Consider the following 26,008-nt stretch of genomic DNA (forward strand, 5'->3'; position numbering starts at 1 on the left):
GCTAGAAATCAGTGTTTTGTGTTGCACATGACAAAGTCATTCAGATATGGAGAAACATATGTGCGAGTACATTAATTATAATTTTGGAGTAATTATTCCTTTAAAACTTATGTACTGTAGTTCAAAATGATAGATTTATACATTTAAAAATGTGTATTTATAAGATCTTAATCAAAATATCTGAAAAAAGACAAACAGAACAATGAGTTGTGTCAAGACACGATATATTTTTACTCATATTAGGCAATAAATATTCCCATCTCTCTGAATTTGCTTAATTTCATATATTATCTGTACACAAATAAGATGACCTCATATAACTTCTTTCAAAATTACACTTCAATCTGCTGTGACATACACTTGTACAAGATTCCAGATAAAATGAATTTCCTTGAATCAAAAAATCTAAACATAGCCCCCCCCCAAACACACACTCATACATACACCTTTGCCACTTCCCATTCCACTGCCAATATTAAATCATACTACGACAGTCTATGTACAGTTTGTTTCAGAGCTCAGTAAATACAGACATACTCGTGCAATTAAATTAACAGCGGGAAGATGGAGAGTTAATCAAAAAGATTATGGGAATCATTAATCAAACAAAGTCAATTATTTCTATTCTCTCTCATCTCAAATTGGTATCTGGCTGTGTATGTAACCAGATGTAACTGGATCCCCATTTTCACTGATACTGTGCTATTATTTAGTTTGGTGGAGTGCTGATCATATGTAATTAGCATATTCAGGAGCACATAGAAAAAGAAGGTGTTTTGAAAGGGTAGCAAAAGAACATAAATATCTTGCAAACAATAACTGAGCATAACATCAAGACAAATAATACTGAGCACCTGCATTAAGCCCAGTCCAGAAATATCAGCACTTGAGATCACATTATGCATCCACACTAACAAAAACTTCAAGCAGTATTGAAGGCTAAATTACCTTGATTTCACATACAGGTAAAAGGAAATACTTGTATTAATGTGATAATTATACTGGTTCTGCCATTTTCCTGCTCTCCTCCATTATTCATATGGAGAAAAAAAAATAGATAAGGTAGCCTATTGAAAACTGAAGCATACAGTCTATGAGCATCAGATGCAAGTCAGATGCACACAAAGCTGAGTCAAACACACAATGACAGGCACACAACTTCTGTAAAAAAAAAAAAGTTAAATAATACCCATAAAAAGTCTCCAACATTCAAGGACACTTAAAAAGACAAGTGTGTTTGTCCAAAAAAATCTTCAATAACAATAAAACACTTTGACACTCCACTGTTGAATGTCAAAGCATGAGAAAACTTTTCCTATTTACAAATATCTCTCATATTTTGTCAAATTTATGACATCTGTATTTTGTATAACATAAAAGTTAAACAGTTATATTCATTAAAATTTAAATTCATAGCAAACATTTATATAACAGCGTAAAATACAGTCAAAAACACCTTAGGTATGATTGGCAGCATTAATGCAAAACCCCAATGGAAACTGCATAATACAGGCATTTCAGATGTGAAGATTCGTGACGAATAGAGAGGCAACAATCTTTTGAGGAAAGTTTCCTTCATATGTGTGTCACTAGCCCTCATATAGGTAAAAATACTTTAGCTGGAAAATGTTTTTGTTTAATAGAGATCATTTGATATAGTTCAGAAAACACATCCATGTATAAAGTGCCTTATGTTTTCACATTCTGGGCCTTGACAGCTTTACTGGAACTCTACTAGAAATGTGCTAAGAATTTAGATATGGATGATAATGGTCACCGACTCGTCGAATAAAAAGTAACAGTGTAGAATAAAAACAATGTTGCCATGAGAAAAGGTTTAGATTTAGACACAATGCTTTAAATGTAACATAAAAGATCATTTTTTTCCTCCAAAATGAGCTTTGAATTATGAAATTAATTTGTCGCCTTCTCGTTTGTGTATACATTTATATTTTCTAAAATGGTGTAACTCTAGGTATGAACATCATGTAATATAAAATAATATAATATTACTGATATCATATAATTGTATGTACACAGGTTAATAATTCTGATGGATAATGAATCTTTATCTAATCTAATGAAATTTTAACATACAGTACAAGGCTTTTTACAGCAGACTAGTTTTAGGATTTGAAGAGGTCAGGCCAGTACTGACATGCTTCAAACAATCATACCAGGTGTAAGATATTTCCTTTATAGATACATCTCTATAAGCACTCAAATATATTGACCGTTATAGATGTGTAGAAAAGAGCAATAGAGCATTTGAAATTATTTAGCAAGTAGAAGCTGGACATCAATTTAGTGAAAAGATTATTGCATCTTGCCAATGCTATTGACTAATGCTCAACATAATTACTGGAATGTATGAAATCATTGTACTTCGCCCAAGTACTGTGCTTTGATCTTCATGTCCAGCACAGTATTATTTGTATGGTCTCTGCTCTTCACTTTTCCTAAACAGGTTCCCAGGTGAAGCAAGGAACCAAAAAGTTTCTCCAACACCTGTGATGATAAATGCAAAATGCAACCATTTTACCCTAACTTTATGGCTATATGTAATTGAAGCAAGCCTTTGGACAATTTTGTGCTTGAGTTTGTGTGTGCATGTCCACATGTTTGTAATCCCTTTACATGCTTCAGTAGGTTATGTGTAAATATGGGATTCTAGGAGAAGTATCTAAGAAGGGTTTGGCTCAAATACCAAATCAGTGACATCGACAACACCTGAACTGAAAGAAAAGTGTCATGAATGTTTTTTGTTATTGTTGTGGAGTGTATATCCCACAGCACTGATCTACCTGAGAGCCTCCAACTATCGGTATGACATACGTGTGTTTGTGCTGTTTTGCCTTGGTAAGCCCCTTCTTCAGTTACACTTGAGGGAAGCGCAAGTGAAAGTAGCAGAGTCTTAGCAGGCTGCGTTTCTTTTTCCCACTGGTGTTGTTATCGGCTTTGGCCCTGCCGCCACCTGCCTCCTCCAGCCTCGCGGCGGTCCCCCCTCCAACCGCCAAAGGACCCTTCAGCGACCCCCAGCCTCGCGACTTCCCCCGGCTCACACTACCGTGCTGATCCGGTTGGTAGGTTTGGATTTGGCGCGTTCGACCGTGCCCGTCCCCCCAGGTACGACTCCAGTCTGAGCTGGCGAGGGCCCTTGCTGACCCGCGGTTTGTGAAGGGGGACCTTGATGCTGGGGGGGGAGAGGGGAGAGAGGTATAAGAGGGGTAAGGGGGCAGGAAGGGGGGGGTAAAGGGGAGTGTGGTGGGGGAGGGGGGATGGAGGACAACGGAGGATACTGGGGCAGATACTGGGCGGCCGGAGGCACCTGATGGACCGTGCCGGACGCGGAGACTGGAGGCGGCTGAGTGGGAGCAGGGAAGGGCGGAGGAGGAGGGCTGGCGAAGACGAAGTGAGGTTGGTGCACGGGGTGGGAGCCCGGGTGCGGCGTGTGCACGTGCGCGGGATGGGAGTGTGCGTGCGGGTGCGGCTGCGAGTGTGACAGCGTGAGAGGGGGCTTGCTGATGCCGCCCCCTCTGGCCGAGTGTGTGGGCTGTGTGTGGAACAGAGCAAACTGTGGATGAGGGGAGAGTGGGGAGTGAGGAGAAAGGGGGGGAGGGAGGCCGGAGCACATGTTGCCCATGTTGCCCACGCTCCCGTAGCGTCCCTGCAAAGTATGCTGTGAGATCGGCTGGTACGGGCAGTGTGCGGAGGGGTTGGGCTGCGGCCGTCGAGGCAAGGTGACCCGCTGAAGAGTATGGAGGCCTTGCTGCCCAGACGAGGGTACGGTCTGCGTATGGAAGCGATGTTGGTGGTAGTACGGGGGCGGAGGCTGCCCACTGACACTGTTGCTGGTAGTGTGGCAGTACTGGGCGTGCAGGGCCTGGATCTTGGAAGGCCCCCCGCCCTCTCCCGGGCACAGCGAGGACGGGGACAGAGGTGGTGGCCCTCCTGTAGTCGGTGGGGCCACAGGGGCGGGGTAGGGTGGCCCCGGGGGGATAATAGGAGCCGGTGTTTTGGATCGTTTGCCCCCAAACAGGGAGCCCAGGAAGGATCCAGTGTTGTTGCTGTTGCTCCCACTCCCCATTCCAGTCGTTCCTTTCTCGGTGCTGCTGGAGACTGGCCCAGCGCCAGTCACCGCAGGTGTGTGTTGCTGCCCCGGCCCACCCCCCACCCCCACTCCGGGGCTCAGGATGGGGCGGTGAGGCCGGAAGTCTTCTGTTCCATAGCATCCCGGGAGCACAGTGGCTACTGGATAACGCTGGTGAGGCCGCGGACTGCTAATGATGGAACCCTAAGACAAAGAGAGTTGGGGAAAAGGAGGAAAGAGAAGAGGACGGCCGAGCCAAAAACGAGGGTTCGGGAGAAAAGTAAGGGTGTGCAAAGAGGAGCAGGAAAGAAATGTAGCCAATAAACAGGAAACAGAAGAAAAATATAGTGAAAGGATACAGAGAGAATAGTTGTTTCAGTGGGTTGGGAGAAAAAACAGGGGTGAGTTGATTAGGGTAATGAAACAACATTCTGTCAGCATCATAATTCAGAACATCATAACACAAACACATGCACCCAACTATCTATTATGTGTCCCAAATGCCAATGATGCCAGTGCTGCTTTATATGTAACTTCAAGTGGAATTTTATTTCTATTTTGTGTAAGGGTCAAAACCTGTGCTAACAGGAAATTACTCATCTGTGTAGTTGCCATTAAAGTCAACATGAAACTGCATTGTAACCCATTCTACTTCTGTAATCAGACAAGTAAAACTGAATATTCAAATAAGAAATTAAAAAGTGTGCATACTAAAAGAGTAAAAAAGGTATATTTTGATATCATACTGGTTTAGATTCATGAGGGACACCTAATATAAAGAAGGACTCAATATAAAAATCAACTGAACTGATATCACACAGTCACTAGTCCATGCATAGCACTGCAAACTTCTGCACAAACGTTCAAAGCAAAAAAAAAATGCACCACAAAACCAAACGATAATAAACACATCATAAAGGCCTTCCATTTTTTTTTTTACATTTTATCATGCTTTAATTCTGGGTCAATGAGATGTCTTCCAGTCTTCATGTCCTGAATGACTGCAGCTCTTCACATGCAGTCTCGATGACTGATCTTACTGATTCATTGCCTCGGTCACGTGTACATTACCATTCCACAGACCACACATGGTCACACAAGATGCACACACATGGCTCTGTGTCTATGGTTAGGACACATGCAAGATGGCGATGTGTTTTGTGTGGGATTCCAGGCAGACATGCGGGTGGTTCAGGATTAGGGACTAAAGCTAAAGATACAGACCTCTGCTTCACTCAGACTTACTTCCATTGTACTGTCAAGGGAACCAACGCTGTTGCTGCGGCCACGTTTCCCTGTTAGCCAGTTAGCAGATGTCAGTCAAAACTGTATTGTGTGTGTATGTGTGCGAGTGAGTGTAACCGCAGTCAGTGTTAATAGACTCATACTTTCTTTTTGGCGTCTGCAAATATTTTTGAAACCCCAAAATTTTAATTTTGCTTAAAATAAACCCAATATGTGATTTTTTTATTTTTCAAAATTTCTTAAATATATATCACAATTGTATACTTGCCCCTAATGTAGTATGGTATTCTGTTATCATTAGTAAATTGGTTGCCGTTCCCAGCAGAGTGTCTCACCTGATTCAGACAGGTCCCTCAGAGAGGAGCTGAGAGCAGTACGTTTGAGGCCCTCTCCTGGTGAATAGTTGTCATCCAGACTAGGTCTTCCCATAGTGCCATTCACCACTTCATTCTTGACCCCGCCCACTCCTCCTGTCATAATGCTGTTGGTGAGCAGGCTGGGCCGCATTACTCCCTTCTGCTTTTCCAACTCAGCTGCAGGTGGACAAAAACGAAACATCAGCGGGCGGTAAATGGAGTAACACCTTGTTCTATATGGCCAAAACATTTGTCATTGGTTTGACCAGATTTTAGAGTCATTGTAAATCTATAATGGTAACGTTTTGACAATTAAATGCAGACCAAACTATCTTCCGCGCAAGTTTACCATTGTCATAGTTACAACTGTTCACATTCCATCAGATGCTAACGTTAGCATAGCCTTAAGCAACCTGCACAATGCTATAAATGCACATCAGAGCACCTATTCTGATGCAGCTCATGTCATAGCTGGTGACTTAACCCGAGCAGATTTGATGGCTGTTCTTCCCATATTTGACCAACATATATCAAATGTGCTTCCATGTGAACAAGAACACTAGACAAGGCTTATTCAGACATTAAGAATGCTCTTAGATCGACACCTCTACCACTTCACTAACAAAACCCCACGGTCCAGTTACAAACCCAGCAACCGAATTACTTTCAATGGCAATGCTGCCTTGGCAGAGAAACTCAACTGCTTCTTTTGCCTGCAATGAGGTGGAAGCAACAGAGACGGTCAAAACACTTCCACCAGCCTTCAACAGCCATACGCTCACATTGCAGGTGGATTATGTGAGGCATGTGTCCATTGCCAAACAATCTACATAGACTCTCTGTCTTTTTTTATCATAATACCACTGAACATTGCATAGATGCAAATAGTATTTTCAACTGTTCCTTGGTTTACATTGCAAATCTACTTCTGCACTACTGTTTTTACATTTCAACTGCCCTATTGCACTACTTGTTACATTTTTAACTGGATTCTTGCACTACTCGTGTACATTTCCACTGCTTTACTTGTACACAGGGTCACTGCAACCCAAACCTCAGCTGCTTTGCCATTGTATCGTAATATATCTTTTTACCACATTGCCCTACTGTTGTATATATTAATTTCTTGTTAAATCCCGCTCCTTTTTAATTAATACTGTTCCAATACTTTTGATTTTATGTCTGAAAAACACCAATGATTGCTACTTAATTTCTGTGCAATGACAATTAAGGACTTTATCTAGTAAACCACCAGAAGAGGGCCAGAATAAAGTGTAGTTGATATTTGCGAGCAGCAGAGGGCGCTACTCACATTCCACTCTGTATTTCTCCATTTCCTGGACCTCAGCAATGCTCTCCCTCAGATCACTGACAATGCGGGTGCGGTCCTGTTGACTAGGGGCCATGAACACAATCAGAACTTTGTGCTCACCACCCGGGATCGCTGAAGTTAGTCTGACACCATGAGGATAGTCTGGGGAGAGAGAGAACAAATATTGTTTATTCAGGGTTTCTAAAAAGCAATGTCATATTCCATTTTTTTATTAATATTTTTTATTAATATATACTATAGGTTTTAATTAGTAGATTTAAATGATGTTTTAGATTTTTGTAATGCTTTAGACACATACAACTTATGTTCACTATAGACATTTTCATGACTTTTTCAGGTTTATAAATAAAATTATTAATATTCCTTGATATTTCTAGGTTTTCCATGATCACTGGCACTGAAGTTATAATAATTAAGCTTTTTTTTATTATTATTTATTTATTTTTCAAAAGCCTGGGTTTGTAATTTTAAAGAAATTAAAACTTAATAGGATGCGTTAAATTGATCAAAACATAATGCAATTTCAAATAAAAAATGGTCAATTTCAAATAAATGATGTACTTTTTAACTTTTTATTAATCAAAGAATCCTGAAGGAATTTAGCCTGGTTTTCACAGAATTATTAAGAAGCACAACTGTTTTTAACTGTGGTGATAGTAAGAAATATTTCTTAAGCAGCAAATGATTTCTGAAGGATCAGACATTTATTCAGTGTGACATTGAAGACTGGAGTAATGATGCAAAAAATAATCATTTGCATCACAGTAATAAATTACATATAAAATATATTATCATAGAAAACATTGGTTTTAAACTGTAATATATTTTACATTATTTCTGTTTTTACTGTATGTTTGAGCAAATAAATGCAGTCTTGCCAAGCATGATAATTTTTTTTTTTATTTCTTTTCTCTTTTTTTATCCAAACATGAATCCAAACAAAGAAAAGCAAAAAATAAGCAACGTGAAATCTTACAAGAGTTCTGGAACATGTGAACCTGCATCTCCACCAGAGGGAAGGACTGTCTGAAACTGTACGTTATGGAGGTTTTCTTCTTCTGGAAGATCTTTGTAACCTTGCCATGTAATAACACAGAAAAATAACTACTTAGGACTTGAAAGTGTATTAACTTTACACTACACATGCATACTGAAGAGATGTTGCTTAAATAAATTTTGTATGCATGGATAATTGATATGTGATATTGACATTACCACAAGCAGATCGTTGAAGAGGAAGACCTCTCTCTGGTGAACTCCAGACCTTTGAGGACGGTTGGGGTCCGGGACCTCATAGAGCTGACAGCAGCACACGAGTCTGCGGTGGGGCAGGGACAGAACCTACACACACAGCAGATGTGCACATTTACTTTACAATCATATTACAAGCAGTTAATCAAGCAGGTCAAAAAGTATGATTTCACACTGACAGAAGTAACAAATCAGGTCACGAAGATTCTAATCCAAAAAGATGCATATGATTCAGAAATGACTCACAGGTTTCTTGCCCACTATGACTCTCTCCACTGCCTGGACTTGAGAAACATGGTCATCATTGGTCCTCAGTTCCCACTTCTGAATTCTCTGGTAGATTCCAACCAGTAAATCACGTGGGATGTCCTGACCATTATCCACCCCTTAGAAAGAGAGAGAACATGACATGCATACATCTTTAGTGTACTTGCCAAATCCCTGACAGTTATGCAACATTTAAGAGCAGACAAAGACTGTGTTTGTGGTTGCCCACTTGTGTAAGTGCCACTGTGTGAAGTTTGAGAGAGAGATTTGAACACCACCTCTCAAGTTTTTGATGAAATCGTCCAGCTTCATCTTCCTCTCCGCTTTGATATTGGGGCTGTACATGTCTGTGTTGAGGAGGATGATGGCAAAAGCTAGGATGAAGATGGTGTCTGGGTTCTGGAACTGTCTTACCAGTGCTGGATTACAAACACAGTACCTCTGGCTACAAGACAGATTGAGAAAGAGAAATGGCATTTGAGTGCAATTATTGAAGGATAGATCAAACATGTTTAATAAACACATTGTTTCAGATCTGAAATCTGATTGGATGAGACATATGTGATGCCACTCTAAAATAGCTGATATATGTACAACTCCTCAAATTGATAAGAATTTTCTTTTAACACGGCCCGTTAATAATGTTAAAATCACTGTAGCCTATTGTGAAGTGCTAAGTGTTCTTAACTACAATCACATATACCTGAATGCCTCAATCAGTCTTTCCACTTTTTGGGCTTCTCCTTGGACTTTTATCTGAGCTTGAAATTTCCTCAGAGCATCATCAAGATCCATTCCCGAAAAGTCCATTTCATCCACAACACAACTGTGAAAAAAGCAGAAGAAAAAGTTGAGCATCTAGAAACGCTCATGCCAAAACATGCATCAGTTTATTTGTGGATCAAGAAAAGGCTAAATATGATTGTTTGATGTAGTATTGCATGGAATATTGTATTGTTCCATTGCAAGGGCCTTTGGGCTCCACAACCACAAAGTGATCTGCCAATTATTTTTTGATCTCAGAAATTAAAACATGCATGCAACAAAATTTGATTATTATGTAAATGTCAACCAAAGCTAAATTTAACCTAAATATTGAATTTTCCCAGAAAGATTTAAATGTATAAAATGTGCATGTACATAAATAATAAATAACTTTTTATATTAATGCCTTTATATTTTAAGCATCATAAAGCCTGTAAAGTAAAAACATTAATAATACTCTATGTATGTTATTTTAATGCATACCTAAATTGCAACATTTAATTTGATAAAATATGCAACAGGGTCCCCAGTCTTTTGTCAACTAACAAGTCCTTGGCCTGAAAAAGTTTAAAGACCACTGCGTCAAACTAAACTCAAGTGTATTATATTGTATTTAAATAAAAAGTATGCCTTCATATTTATTCAGTATCAGTTAACTGAGAATTCAAAAACTTCAGAGAAGTTGTTAACGATTTCATATTTTTCAAAACAAACCTTTTTGAAAGTTATTTATTAAAACTTTTGTCATTGTCTAAAAGACAACAAAAAAAATAACAACAACAATTTCACTTATTTTTTGTGCATATATTGTGTGGACTCACTCCAGTACATCTTTGTTGAACTGTTTCTGTCTGTTTCCAAGGAACTCTCCAATCATCTGGCGACTCAGGCCTTTCCTCTCCAGGATAAAGCGAGCAATGCCCACTGGTGTGTCAGACACAAAGCCCTTCTCAATCAGGTACTGAATACCCTTTTCTGGCTTCCTGCAGTCCAAAAACATCAGTACAGTTTAATCTGGTTTCAATCAGATGCATTCAGTTTCATAGTCATAGTCACTGGCATTCTATTATGTTAAATTGACGGCATTGTTAAAGGTAACGGTACTGTTTAATTTTTTCTTACTTGTTGAAGAGGTTGAGTCCGATGCGATATTGTCTTCTCTGAACGACATCATTGTTGAAGGCAGGAGAGTCCCAGCTGTGTCTGCTTTCTCTCTGGTAGGTCTGTTTCCCTAATGAGGGCAAGGGCTCCCGCAGACTGTCCCTTGAAGAGGAGCCTGAGCTGCAATTAATAGTCTCATTAGAGTTTGTGGTGGAGTTCAGTGAGTCATTATCACCATCCGAGCAACACTGCTGCTCCAAGCCACCAGGAGGCAGTGGTGCTGAAGAGGAGGATGAGAGCGGTGTGGTTGGGGGCTGTTGGGGAGAGGAGGAGGACGAAGGGGTGTCGGGGTACTGGTGATGATGGTGGTGGTGATGGTGAGCCATGTGGTGTGGGATGTGCGACGGTATCGATCGGATAGCTGGACGTGTTTGACCTTGTGCAGCTGTTGAGGATGTTGAACGAGCATTAGGGTTGTGCTTTAGTGTCCCTTGAGGTGACCCTCCCGCTGAGTCCTGCTCAAAGATTAGTTGTCTGCTAAGGGAGCCTCGGTCTGAGCGGTCACTCATGTCCACTGAGCTGTCACTAGGTGGTTCAATCGTAAGTAACGGTAAGTGCCCTCCCCGTAAACGGTAATCACGGCACTCAGTGCAAGGTGTGCTTCGGCGACTATTGCTGCTTCCTCCTCCTTCCGTGTCACGGCTATCTTCCCTACCACCCACTCCACTTCCAACACCGCCCCAGAACTCAGTGTCTGTGCTGCTAGGGGCCCGGTCTATAGAAAGCGGGGAGGAAGGTAGTCCGTCATCCATGTACAGCGTGACATCACTGTAGGAGGTGGCTGTGCTATCTTCATGCATGCTCAAGCCCCCTGTACCTCCTCGATCCCTGTCTCCAAGACCTCTCCGTAACGATGCGTGGCTACTGCTGCTCCATATGCACTCGCCAAAGTCATCCACAACACCACCTCCATCACCTATACCTTCCTGGGAATCATCTCGGCGTGGTCGACATGTTAGGGCATCATCAATGGAGTCAGCCAAGGACTTCACCTTGAGTCCAAAGATATAGACACTGTCAGACAAATATTATCTGGCCATGAAAACCATACTGTAATACAAGACAGTCTGTTCAGCCCCATTCACAATGCATGTTGGACCCGGAAAATTGCTGGAACATTGTCGGGTTGCATTCTGTGTGAAAGCAAACAACTTCCCGGGATTTATCCCGGGTTGGGACCTAGTAACATTGCCAGAATGAGTCTTAGAACGAGCGCTGTGTGAACAAAAGCCAGAACAAATGCAATAAAGTGTGTGTGGTAGTGATGACGCATGTTATCGCGCAACTTTTTTATCAGTTGTTTTGAAGGCACATAAACGTTCGCGACGAAAAGAATCTGTGCAAACTGTAATGAAGCAGAGATCAGTTAGTTCCTCACTTTCCGTGCTGATGCTGAGATCGTTCGGTAGCTTAAGTGAAAGTTAACGTGCCTAGCATTTTCAACTTGCACATTACACATAACATCCTGGTGTCATGTGTCTTTATGGGACCTTTACGATTTGTGTGTGAACGCACGTTCATATTCTGGGTGATTACTGGCTGTGTGAAAGTACAAAATCTAGTGACCGGGGAACAATTGCCGGCACATATTACCCATGTATTTTCTGGAATCGCAGTGAAAAGGGCTATAAGGTATATGGACAAGGTATGAGGACACTACCCCACTGAAAAAAACATACAGGTCAGACAGGAATTCAAAACTTTGACCAGCAGTCTTTATGTTGAAACTAGCTAAAACCCTTTTTGTTTAAGCTAGCTATGAAGCCTGTACATTAGAATCCAATGTTGGGGGCAGACCTGATACAGTCAAACTACTGAGTACTAACTTGTTTTGAGAAGGAGTCCTCTAGATGGGTGTACTCCGGTCGTGATGGGGAGCTTGGCTCTGTGGTGCAGGTTGGAGAATGTGGAGGACCCATTCCTGGACTGTGACTGTAGTGAGTCGGGGTGGGAGGTTGAGGATGTCGGTCATCAAACGAGTACTGCAGTCGCATGTTGGAAAGGATGATGCGCCGTGTCATGCGGCTCTCAGAAGCTGAGCTGCGCAGACGCTCAAAGTTCTTGTTCATGCGATATTGACGGAATGCTGTCTGGATGGTGCGTGCTGCTCGTCTGCTCACGAAGTAACCTCCATATTTCTTTTCCAGCATCTCCACCTGCACAGCAGCAGCTTCATCAATTATATTTGCTTCAAAAGAACGTGATCATAATGAATCTTTGTTTGCATGCCTTACCTTCTTGTCTTGTAGGTCTGTAGAGAGTTCATAACTGTCTGATAGGGCTTTGCACCTCTTGTTCTCTTCTTCCTCTTGCTTGCGCAGGGCCAGGCTAGCTGGTTGGTTGCGTGTACGCTGTGCCCAGGCAAGGCTGGCTGGGCTTGGAGGGGGCACAAAAGGCACCCGAGGGCCTGGGGGGCCACAGCTGTTGTCCCTGTAACGGTCAGAGCTGTTCGCATAAGGAGATTTACTGCTGGAACTGTCTGAAAAGGGACGCGAAGCTGAACTCTGGGTTTCCTCCTCACTGAAAGGGGTGGGTGAGAGAGAGAGGAAAAGAGAGAGGAGAGAGATAATAATTCTAAAACGCCCCCATAAAGAGAGGATAAGATAAAAATCTCAAGCAAAACAGGAATTCATGACTTTATTCATTTTCCACTGACTTAGCATTTTGAGTTTAAAGAAAGCTTTAAACAGGGTAAATGTCCTAAACAAGCCTCAGGCTTTCCCAGAATTATCACACTAGGACAATTAGAACAAATCTAGTTATAATTAAGATTTAGAGAGATTTATGCAAGTTGATGCTTTAATAAGAGCTTGGTTTACTGGATCACAGATCATAGTTTATAAGTAAACAATCTATTATATATTATATTATTATCAGTATGTAATAACTGAAACTTGAAATGCAGTAGTGAATTTCCTGTCAAATCAACTTCTGTTTTTGACTTCTGTACCTGTTATGTGAGAAGTTTTGCCATGTGCATTGCACATCTGTCGCTTCATACACTCCCAGAAAAAAAAGGTACAAAAGTTGTCACTGGGGCGGTACCTTTTCAAAAGCCAAACGTTTGTACCTAAAGAGTCCATATTGGTACCTTAAATGTACAAACGTGTACCTTTTGAAAAGGTACAGTACCTTCCCAGTGACAGCTTTTGTACCTTTTTTTCTGAGAGTGCATCCAACCTGTTTTCACCTCATTTCTATACTATTGACACATCGTCATATTCTGTTCCCCACACAACAGCCCTCATCCTTAATGACTTGTAGTCTTCCGCTGTCATAAGTGACTCACTTATCTTGCCGGGTACAATCAGAGCAATCTGCATCAATTATGCAATCTCACTCAAGGGTCTTCATACCAAAGTATAATATGAAATAGTACCATGTTTTCTGAAGAAAATGCAAGTGGTGCTTTCCAGTCCAAACTCACCAACATGTTACTAAGGTGCTCTTTACGGTTTCCAGAGAATTTCTTTGTGGTGACTAAAGAGTTATAAATGGTTGTTAGCACATTGCTGTGGTTTGATTGCAAGGATGTTCTGGGTTGTTGCCAGGTGCCTGCTCATGAAGTCTGCTTGAAATGACTCACATCCTGCCAATTTAATATAATTTAATAGGTTTTTTTTTCATGCATTTTTTTTTATCTACCAGGCAAAAGTTGTAATTCCAGTTGCTTGTAAAAGTAATAACATACCACACAATTCGAGGTAATCATTTATGCCGGTAGCACAAACAAGTTACTCATTGACGTTTAATACTTTGTATTAAGAGTTTGCAAACACCACTGCATAATAAATTACAGAAAAAGAATAGTCTATTGGCATAGGAGCATGGTTTACAGGGTCAGAGGCAATGACCCTTTGGTTTACCATGGGAAACACAACAGCATGTGATCAAAACTCATAATCCTGACACAGCTTTCTGACAGGACAGTGTGTGGGCACTTCTGAATCACTGCAGGCAACTTCCTGTTCTGTGTGACTAAGTCAGAGGAGGTTATTGAAGGAAAGATATTATCATATAATGCTAATGTACCACAATTTAGACATCTTGCGAAACTATTCCAATTTTGGTTAAATGATTTTTCACTCATGCAAACCCACACAAAGACACTTAATTGCATGCATACAATCTTTGTTTTGCTGTTTATCACATGTAACAACAGGTAATCACTAACACCTGTCCAGAAACGGCCAGTAATACAAAAGCACAAAGCCCTCCTGTTGCCTTCTGTTATATGTAGGAAAACAGAAACTTGACAGGTTTATAACAAAACAGCAGATAGGGTAAAAAAAAAAAATGAAACTTTAACTGTACACTTACCACATTACTAAAAAGACCCAAATAGATGCACACATGAACATTCACCCTGAGAACGAGAGGAGGTTTCGCTTCCTTTAAATCCAAGTTTGACATAGAGTTGCTAAAACCTCCTGGAGTTCACCAAGCGCTGAACTTTGTTGCTTTAGAGTCGCTCTGCCGTTATGACTGACCGTCAGGAGGTCACCAACACATAGTCACATGGCCGTGCTTAAACCCTCCCTCCTGTTCTCTCTCCCTCTCTTTATTTACATTACACAAAGTGCACTGCTGTAGTTCACTGAAGTCAGTAGCTCGGAACGAGTGACCGGATATCTCACTGAGCCTGGAGCTTCTGGCCCGTTAGCTTAAGGATCTCCAGCAATGCTTGTATTTATCATCTTCTTCATATTCCAGAATAGTTTTTCACACAGGTGTGTGTGTTAATTTTCTATAATGGTCATAAAAACCAGTGTATCTTTGTTGTGCTGGTCTGGTGTATTTTCCACCCTGGTGTCCTGTACTTGTATGGAGTGGACAAAAGATTGAAGTGGGGGAAGGAAGAAACAGCAATTTCCTTTTGAGCTGTACTCGTAGGAAAGTTAAATCATAAATGAGATCTCTTTAATGTCTTAACTGTGTCTCCTAGTAGGAATGAGATCAAATAAGAAGCAGCTTTTAATATTTGTTTTCTCTAGAGAAAAAACAGCCCAGTAATCTCACGTTTAAGAAGAAATGTCAGAAATGTCGCAAATTGTGTTCATATTTGTCGAAATTAATTAGGCTGCAAAGAAATGTAAACAAAAACTCAAACATTTCCCATATTCATAATCATCTAAGCCATAGCATTCACTTTAAAACCATAATTGTCACTGGTGTATCTTTATATTTTAGGAGAAACATCTGAGACAAAACTGATGCTTAAATGAGCTGAGATCTTAGTTTCATTTAAATCTCTTGGAATATTATTTTCCTCTGAGTACTTCAACGTTTTTTTGTTAGTATTTTTTTCTCATTATATACTCATTATTTACATACTGTAGTTTTGCGGTGCACCATCCAGCACTCCAGTTTAGTAGGTGGTGGAAATACAACTTTTACATTGGTACATAGGAATGACAGAATCTGGCAAAACAATTCTGCCCCCTCTTGGACTGGAGAGTAATGGCGGCCAAACAATTGTACTATTAATCTTGAGCCACATGCACTTTTTAGTTGACAATTCTGCATGCTTTATTAGTCATTTTAGCACAATATACAGTCATTAAATTCTATCCTTTTGTGTTCCATAGAGGATGGAAGATCATGCATGCTTTGGAATGACATGAGAAGAAATAAATGTTTTAGCTTGTCAATAGCTGTCAGCTACCTGAAAACGATTTTTACTTTGACTATAAACAATAAATGTATTTATTCAAGTATTTGCAATGATGCAATTGTTTGCTTTCCAAATTTTGTTTGCTAGATGGCGTCACATCTCCACAGTATGAAAGGTTCATTTGATACTCCTCAGCTATAACTGTTCAAACATATACGCTATTAGATAAGGCTACTTTACATAAGCAATTAACTAGTTTCAAAGTTGCTTTAACTGGGTGTCTATGCATTATCACAGTTTTCTAATTCTAGCTGTCTAGTAACTTGAAACCTGCAATTGCATGAACGTAAATCCCATTAACGTCCTCTGAATGAAAGCTACCAGTTATATCACAGAGGTTTGCAATGCACCAAAATTAGTTTTACTTTCATACTGGTTTGGAAGTTGGCCGTACTTTAATTTAGCCCTTCACTGCAGCATGATGTAGAAATACAATCTGGAATCTGCTACCTAATGACAAACCTGTGGTGCTGTTTTATTCTGGGAATGCTGCTGTAACATCTGCTCCTAAAATCTTCCATTTCCCCATCCCTCCCACTCTGTGTCTCACACACATGTAAGAGTGAGGGAAGCAGGGTTGCTTAGTGACAGTTGCCATGAGACCACCGTGGGAGGTGAGGCAGTCATTAAAAAGAGTGTTTCTATAGATACGGAGCACTAATACAGTAACCGTGGGTGTTGCTGGATAAGTTGCAGGTTGTGAGATTGTAAGACTTCGAATGTTACAACAGATATATACCTCTTATATATATTTATAGGTATCTATGGTTCCATGAAGCACCTCTAACATGGAAACTTTCCATTGCATAACTTCTTTATAGTGGAATAAGGTTCTTGAAAAAAATGCTATCTATATCTATATATATAGATAGATTAATATGTTTCTGGCTATTGGTGTAGGAGAGTAACTGGGAGAGGCTATAAGAGGGCTAATGGTATTATGTCTTGAACAGTAGCTGGGCCAAACACTAGAACTAACCCAAATATGTGTCTGTTGTGGAAATAAGCCCAAAAAACACTTCCCACTACTGGCCATATTTAGAAATAACTTCAAGAAAGAAGAAGCCCAAAAGGGGATTATATTTAGAGGACATGGTAACACTGGTAGCTAGGCAAGTTTGTTTTAAGCATATTACATTTACTGAATCACCCAGGTCCACAGTATAAGGTGGAATAGGTTATTCATTTGTAAAACCAGAGAAATGCCGAAACTTCCTTTTTAAGTTTAGCTGCTTTCTTTCAACTCATCTTCATTTTCTTTATTCAGGTCATATTTGCTGTTTGCAATAAAGAACAAATCAGTACTGACAGAGCAACCTCCTGATCTTTATTTAATTTAACCCATATGATTATGATGAGTGAATTAATTTTCTTTTATTATTTTCTCTTTCTTACAGCAAACATCAAATTACTGATGGACAAACGTTTAACAGCGTGTTGGTCTGTTAGAATCTGAATAATCAATATCAGCACTTTATTAAGAATGGCTAAAGGAATTATGTGAGTTAGTATAGTATATTAATGTATGTGTTTTTGTTGCTATTTTCTCCAGTGTTATAAGAGATGTATCTTTATTCTTGCTTTCAGTTTAGGAGTAAGCAGTCAGGTGCTTGTTAAACAGACAGGAATGTTGTAGTAACTTGCTGAGCAGGTTGCATCAGAAACATATGTCCAATTAAACTTTTATAAGAACAAAATGCTCAGCATATTTTATTCTGCCAATAAATTCACAGGCAGAGCCGGTTTATATTCAGCAGCCCCAAGAGGTACTTGAACACTTGAGCCAAACTTTAAAAAGGCCAAACTACTGTAAGCGACATTTATGTAAAAGAAAGACAGCATAAATAGACCTTTCCAAGCAAACATTTAAAGAGACAGTTCATCCAAAAATTAATTCTGTCATCATTTATTCATTGTTTTAAACCTGAGATTCATTCTTCAGATATTTTGAAGAATGTGTGTAACCAAATACTCGACTGCTTGACTGTTATAAAATGGAAAGAAAAATAAACATTTTGCTTAACAACATTCTTCAAAATATGTTTTGTGTTCAACAGAAGAAGGAAAGTCATACGGGTTTGGAACAACCTGAGGGTGAGTAAATCATGACAGAATCTTTTGTTTTTGGGTGGACTGTCCCTTTAACAAACAAATATGTTGATCAAATTGAAGATAAGTGTTTGGGCACTTTTTGATTGTTAAATTATAAGAGAAAAGGGCTAAAGTCATTTATTTGTGGATGTCATCTGGTCTGATAAAAACTAATAAAAAAAAAAAAAATAAATAAATAAAAAACCTTATAGACCAATACTACTAATACAAAGGAATAAACAAACTGCTATATATTACATTAGAAACTTCCGGAAGAGTGTGTAAATACAATACTAATACTGTCATATTAAATCAGTGGCAGGTCAGTTCACCAGAATGGTGAAAGGCATCTCTTCTGATAATAAGCTGTAATTGCTGAGTAATTAGGGTGAGACTATGGGCTGTGATCTGCATTCATTTTCTTAAATCACCTTGATGTAATTAGTCTGATTATATACTAATGGGTGGGAAGACTCCTTTTCACAGTGCATTATATCAGCACACTGAGCAAGCATCAATAACAAGCTTAACAGCAGACATATTTCAACAATGTAATGTGTTGACAGCTATGATTGAAAGATGTAGAATGCATATTTTATAGCACCTTTTGTGTTTTTTATATAATTTTTGCACTGTTGGTATCAGGTGAAAACTAACAAGGGCCCATTTCAGTCCATTAAGCATGGCATGACACGGCCTGAAGACAGAGCTGTAGTGGTTTCAGGACAAGTGTCTGAATGTCCTCAAGAGGCCCAATCAAAGACTGAAAAGTCCCGAAAAGGCCTTCCAAACAGTCTTACAAGGAATAATAGGAGAAACTAACCTTAAAATATTGCAACATTTTCAGTCTGTGGTGATATGATATAATACATAAGCAAAGCTAAAAGTTGTGTAGCTTCATAGAGTCAATGGGGCGTGATGAAATAATTATTAAAGAGAATCAGCACGTTATTGAGGAAACAGCTGTCACGACCAGCTTAAAAAGAGGATCAAATTTAGTCCATTTAACGTCACAGATTTCAGATTCTCCAGCCAGTATGTAATCAGTGCTATACAGACACGCTAATCTATGTTGTCAACAGAGATGAAAAGCTGTTTAAAACACACACACACACACACACACACACACACATGGCAGAGTGGGTAAACGCAGTGAAGTGTTTAAGCTGTCGTTCCAATATTTTCATTACTGGCTGACTGACTGACTGCCGACACTATATTTTCTTTTTCGTTTTTTAAATGACACAGAGGCCGGCTACAGATGGAGCATTTCAAGGTTAAACGTAAATTACCATATATATATATATATATATATATATATATATATATATATATATATATACACATATACACTACATACATGTAGTGAAATTATTATTCTTATAGTCCTTGTCCCACAAGGCAACAAAAAATAGAATCAGCTATGAATTAAGGACATACACACACATAATAAAATGTAATATAATAACCTGTCAAGAAATTAGATGTGACCAGAATATAGAGGTACAAATAGAAAATATTACAAAAATTCTTATGCAAAATATACAAAAACACCAAATAAATGAAAATAAAAACTGATCTCAAAATAGGAGACATGGATAAATTAAAATGCAAGGCAGTGTGTAGATCTCTATACAGATTTTTTCATGCATAGATTCATATTTTGGTCATTTTATTCATTCAAATGAATTTAAAAAAAAAGTGGTATGAAAAAAATAATCAAAAATTGAATTGAATTGAATTGAATTGAATTTAATTTAATTTAACCCTACTAGCTTTGGTGGATATTCTTTCAAATGTCTTCCTAATAAATAAAGTCAAACAGATTTATAACAACATAAGGGACAGTGATTTTGTTTTATTTTTTTGGTGAACTTCCTGTTTAAGAAAGATACATTTCTTTAGATAAAAACAGATTACTTTCCTCAAAAATGGTCATATTTCCTCTTGACATGATTAAATAAAATACTAAAAATGAAATGGTGTAGCCAAGTGCTTCTGAACACAACCACAACAAGTTTCCCCACGAGCTGAGCCAGCAAGCAATCCCACAATCCATTTGACCAGAGCTACACCTGAGGGTCTGTGTATTAATAAAGCGCTTACCTCTTCTCTCTTCCAGCTTTCACTCTATCCTGTCAGACATCTCCCATACTGGTGATTACTCCTCATCCATCCTCAAAGCTCATATTCACTGTTTTCCTCCCTACACACACACAGCTTAGGGTCTCAAAGGAGCTCCTGCCATCTCTTCATCACACACAGTCAAACTCAGAACACACTTCCACTTGTTTTTCTCTGCTCTACCTCAAACATGTTCATCTGTTCAGTAGCTGCTGGCTATAATGAGCACACAGTCAGTAAAGGCATTCAAATCAACTGCATTATATGGCAGGAAATAATGGTCCTAAAAATAAAAAGACCAAAGTGCAAATATGACCACATCATTTCCTCCTCTTTGACAGAAAAACGTCATTCTCAAACAATTACATAGAAACACTGACGCCTGAGTTTCACACCTAAACTATGTATATTTGCCTAACAACTACAGTTACTTGAACTTCAGACATAAAAACTTGTACTGCCTTTACTAATATATCTAATACTTTTTTATAACTTTTATCAGTAATGCACAAACCCTTTGGTGTGATGGGCTTTGAGGACAGTATTGTATAAGACAATCATAAGAACACTTACCATGTTGCTGCAGAGAGAGTCAGCCATGCACACTGATCCTATATGGCACAAACGCACCCTCATACACACACACACACACACACACTGCAGAGTTGAATAACTACATTTCTGACAGGCTTTTGACAGATCAAGCACAGGGAAAAACTGTGTACAAATAAAGCTGTCTGATGCACATATGGTGGTAAATGCTGAAATGTTAACACAGACAGAAGTGAGGAAAGAGTGGGGGGCAAGTGTTAGAAAGAGGCGAGGAATGGTTTCATTTCATACATGCATTCCTGAACAGCATGTGTGCAATCAAAAAGGGGGCGGGGCAAACTTCATGTGCTTCAGGAACAAAGCTGGTGAAAGATTCAGATAAACACAGAGTTTGCAGTCATGACGGTTATTCATATCTACAGCATGTGCGAGGATCATTTCAATAATAGCGCCTTGTTTTCATTTTGTAAATACAAGTTCTAAATACTAGTGGCCTTGAGAATCTCATTTGATAGTGTGCTTCTGTCCCTTTAAATATACATATGCATATCATTAAATATTTATGTCATTTAAAATGTCAACTGGATGCATACTGTACATCAGACATTCTCAGGAAACACTGCCATTGTGTCACTATGACTTCAGTCACATTTACAAAATGTATGGTAAGGTCTATGGTCTATTTTTAATAAAGCACAGCTCGCACAGTCACTTTCAAAACAAGCAGCTTTCTGCTGGCCAAAGTAACACGTTTAGGTTATTAAAAATGTTATAACAATGTTTTGGAATGTTTCTGAAATGCGTATTTGTTTTTATTTATTATTAATTTAACAATTACAAAAACATTTATTAAAACATTCTGCTAGTTTTTATTTTTGCCCAATTATTTTTATATTTTAAGAATGTTTTCTCTCAACACCATGAGAACACTATATAAATCATAATATACTAATGAAGTCATAGAATGTTCAATAAACATTACTTTAAAAATGTTTTGTCCAAACATATATAACTGTTAGTGTATATAAATGTTAGTGAAAGTGGTGAGAATGTTCCCTGTTAGCTGGGCTGAACACTTTTATAAAATCTAGATGTGAAAATCTATCATCCTCACATGAAACTCTCAATCATGTGGATTCCTGTGACCAATGACTGGATTTTGCCTACAAAACATTTGCCAAATGGCAAATTTGACCAACAATGGTAAGTGTGACAGCACATTTATAATGCTACTGATATAAATCTAATGTGTAATGCCAAAATGTGTTTTTTTTTTTTGAACATCAGCTCACAAAATTGTTCAGTTGTAACATTTTCTGTGACCACTTCTGCTATATTTTTTTTAATTTTCAGGCAAAAATGGCAGTATGTCCTGATAATGATTGACTTTATTCATAGTTGCACATTCAGCTCTAATATATTCCTCCTACAAGAGGAAACAACAAGAGTAAACATTAATTATGAACAGTAGGTTAACACAGTGAGCACAGTGACATTTGGGATACTATTCATTTACAACAAAGGGTCTCAATTAACAGTGTCTGAAATGTGGATTTAATTATATTAAAATGTCAGCATAGAAAGGAAAGATGAAAGATTGTTATATTTATAGTCAGCAGATAGTATAAGCGTTTTATAATCTGACATCTCACATGGCAGCAAACTCACTCTATCTTTGTTCATTTAAACATAAAGCAGCTTTTATTTTAGAGAAGCATTACTGAGTGTATCTGATATTTCTGTACAGAGAAATATAGAAGTACACTAATAATAGAGACTAATAGACACAAAAAGTACTTTTCTCCTGTTTATGCACCAGTGCACTGTCCCCAACTGAATACACTATTAATTTATTGATTGATATGATTATGAAGTTTTTCAATTTCTTTACAAACATATATAACAGCAGTTAATCGAGACTAGACAAGCTATTCAACATGCAATTACAAATACTGCACCAAAAGAATCACAGAGTCCTGTTATCACAGAGTTCAACCAGCTAATGTCAATCAAGCCGTTCCACTCATGCTGATTGGCTGCAGGTTAGCGAGAGGAGGGGCTACTGCACCCGGAGGCGGTGCAACAGAACTGATGGACATAATCAGTCTCGCCCTCCTCCTTCTCCTCCTCCTCACTCATGATGAGGGACAAGAGGGTCACACAGTTGAAAGAGAGAGATACAGTGACAGAAAGTCAGAAAAAGATTTTAGTTTAATTTTATGTACCTGAAATGAGCTAACCAGCTGCATCACAGTCTGGTATGGGAACTGTTCAGTGGCTGACCGGAAGGCACTGCAGAGGGTGGTGAAAACTGCCCAACGAATCACACGGACACCACTTCCTGCTCTTGAGGACATCCAGAGGAAACGCTGTCTACGTCGAGCTCGCAGCATTCTCAAGGACTCCTCTCAAGAACTGTTTAACCTCCTGCCCTCTGGAAGGCGCTTCAGGAGCCTCCGGACAAGGACCACAAGATTCAGGAACTGTCTCCTTGCTGAACTCTGCCTTCTGACACCCCTCAACACCCCCCCCCACACACACACACCACACACATAGACTCCTCCCCATCTTCAACACTCTGACTGATTTATTTATTTACAACAAGCAAAAAACAGTAACTTGTTATTACTTGCACTACTGTCTGTTCATCCAGAAACACTGTATAATCCATTTTGCACACTGAAATATTTTAGATGCACTTTACTGTCCATTGCAATACTGTAAATTATGTTCATAGTTCTGCCTATAGTGTACATACACTTTTACATAATCCATCTGTATAGTATGTTCATAGTACACCTATCTGTATATCATGCTAATAGTATTTAATATCTGTAAATTATGTCCATAATACTTATCTGTATAGTTATTGTACATATTATAGACCTGTATATTCTGTACTTACTGCTTATTGCACTTCTGGTTAGATGCTAACTGCATTTCGTTGCCTTGTACCTACATGTGCAGTGACAATAAAGTTGAATCTAATCTAATCTAAAAGAAAGTGCTACACCATTGATATGTTAGATTGATCCATAGTGCTCAGACAGACTGCTTTGCTCAAATGTGTCCACTAGATGGCAAACTCAACACATTCCACTAGATGATAAATCACAGCTTTATGTGTCATCTGTACTGGAGCACCACAAAACTTTTAGCCTGTTTGCAAACTGTATACTTTTTCTGTATAACAACCAATTGCTTGCTACTGTTTAGCTTAAGTATATAAACAATATAGTGACTGTAAGAACTCTTTAATTTGATGCAAATAAAAGGGTTGTGAGGGACACACTGTGAGACTGTTTTTAATATTTTGTATCAAATACATTTACTTTTACTTTGAACTAATTGGTTAACTAATTAATTTTGTTATCATTTTGTCATCAAAATGCAGTGTATATACGCCTTGAACAATACATTTGACTGTTTTAAGCAACATCAGCGCATGGCTGGAAGCATCTTTGCAACCAACATCTTAAAAATGCACTTGAAATCACTTTCATAAACATTTTCTTCAGAACGGCTTTATGAGCGCTTTACACAAAACGTCTTCTCGTTTCATGAATGAGGCTAACTGAGCAGACTGTAGTTCAATCCATCACATCGTTTTTCATCCGCATCGAATTAAATGGCTCAAACCCATGACGATACTAAACGATACTAAATGAAATTAAAGAGTGAAACATGACGATATTAGAGTAATGAAAACCGGTAAGTGAGAGTCTGTCAGAGTCTAAAGTAATGAGGTTGCTTTTATTTAGGGAAGCATTCTGCCAGAAGACGTGCGCACGAGGCTTTAAATGGCACAGTTGAGGAAAAGAGGATAGAGAGCGACAGATCAAGTTCACACTCTGTCTGTCTCTTCTTCTACTCGCTCTCAATCATGGCTTAAACTGAGCCAGCCATGTTTGATCCTGTGTGTACACAGAGTTAGCGAGACGCTGGAGGAAGAGAGAGAGAGAGAGAGAGAGAGAGAGAGAGAGAGAGCGAATGAAGGACACTGGTGGACAACGACAGAGAAATAAATGAAGAATTGATGGGGGAAGAGGTGAAAGTTGTAGTGACTATACATGACAGGCATCCGTCAAACTGTAAGACATTAATTAGTACCTCTCACTTCCTCAAGCGTCTGTCTGACAAGCCTCATCTAGCTTCTTCTCTGACAGAGCTGAAGTGATCACTTCCTCTTCCACAGTCCCTGAAGTGTCCTTCTCTCAACACTTCACAGGGAGGCCAAGAGGAAGGACACACCACCAACAAAATGTGACACACCAGGTGAGGGCAGCAGGTCAAAGGTCAGTGTGGAGTGTTTGGTAAAAGGCTGGTGGAAGCACAGACGTTTAGGAGAAGTGTTGGTGAATCAACAGATTGCAAGACAGTGGAAAGACCGAGTCCTAACATCCTAAGGCAGGATGTTTAAAAGCAACAAGTGATAAATCCCATCTCTTCCATATTAACCCTCACTGATTCCATATATACACTACCACTTAAAAATCCTGAGTTGGTAAGATTTTTGTTTGTACTCACTAAAGACTTTTGAGCAATGCAATTTCAGAAAAAGGGTACAAAGTTGTCACTGGAGTGGTACCCTAAGGTACAAAAGCTAAACGTTACATCTTTGTCCCTATTAAACCCTAAATGGCACATATTAGTACCTTTTGAAAGGGTACCACCTTTTTTCTGAGAGTATGAATATGTTCAGACTGGCTGTGGTTTTATGAGGACAGAGAAAATACTTGATAATGGACAATTGTTGCATCACACACAATTTTGTTCACAATGACAGCATTTTGCAGCAAAATTTTATATTTTAATGAGAGCTGTGTATTTGTGGAGAGACTTTTTTTTACTTTTATTTACAGAATAGGACATTGAGCAGACAGGAAAGTCGTGGTAACAGAGGAGCGGGATCGGGACATGAACCAGGTCAGACTCAAACCTGGACCCTTGAGAGCCAACAGCGCACATAAGTTCAGTGTAGTTTAACTTGCAAATGAGCAATGATGAAGTCAACAATGGGAGGTGGATCATCTTCTGCACTCTCATTGGTAGTTTCTGCATTGTGTAGCTGCTCATTTGCATTTGTCACTGCAAATGGC

General features: G+C 39.1%; 1 protein-coding gene across 6 annotated transcripts in view; it reads right to left on the minus strand.

Annotated features, from left to right (window-relative positions):
- Nucleotides 1-207: 207 nt before the first annotated feature.
- LOC128018374 (IQ motif and SEC7 domain-containing protein 2-like) overlaps nucleotides 208-26,008 on the minus strand; it is a 57,310-nt gene continuing 31,509 nt past the window's right edge. The window contains exons 2-14 of one of the 6 annotated variants that reach the window (XM_052603855.1): nucleotides 12,703-12,988; nucleotides 12,295-12,624; nucleotides 10,430-11,460; nucleotides 10,129-10,290; nucleotides 9,246-9,368; nucleotides 8,821-8,987; nucleotides 8,522-8,661; nucleotides 8,240-8,365; nucleotides 8,001-8,100; nucleotides 7,004-7,165; nucleotides 5,671-5,868; nucleotides 5,315-5,385; nucleotides 208-4,280 (exon numbers count right to left, since the gene is read on the minus strand). In XM_052603855.1, the coding sequence (XP_052459815.1) occupies nucleotides 2,877-4,280; nucleotides 5,315-5,385; nucleotides 5,671-5,868; nucleotides 7,004-7,165; nucleotides 8,001-8,100; nucleotides 8,240-8,365; nucleotides 8,522-8,661; nucleotides 8,821-8,987; nucleotides 9,246-9,368; nucleotides 10,129-10,290; nucleotides 10,430-11,460; nucleotides 12,295-12,624; nucleotides 12,703-12,988 (4,300 nt within the window). In that variant the 3' untranslated portion in view covers nucleotides 208-2,876. Of the gene's footprint in view, nucleotides 4,295-5,314; nucleotides 5,386-5,670; nucleotides 5,869-7,003; nucleotides 7,166-8,000; nucleotides 8,101-8,239; nucleotides 8,366-8,521; nucleotides 8,662-8,820; nucleotides 8,988-9,245; nucleotides 9,369-10,128; nucleotides 10,291-10,429; nucleotides 11,461-12,294; nucleotides 12,625-12,702; nucleotides 12,989-26,008 lie in introns of all 6 variants that reach the window. The other 5 variants (XM_052603857.1, XM_052603856.1, XM_052603859.1 and 2 more) reach the window with 5 other exon arrangements.

The sequence above is a fragment of the Carassius gibelio genome, chromosome A8 (genome assembly GCF_023724105.1).
Source record: "Carassius gibelio isolate Cgi1373 ecotype wild population from Czech Republic chromosome A8, carGib1.2-hapl.c, whole genome shotgun sequence".
Taxonomy (NCBI): Eukaryota; Metazoa; Chordata; class Actinopteri; order Cypriniformes; family Cyprinidae; genus Carassius; species Carassius gibelio.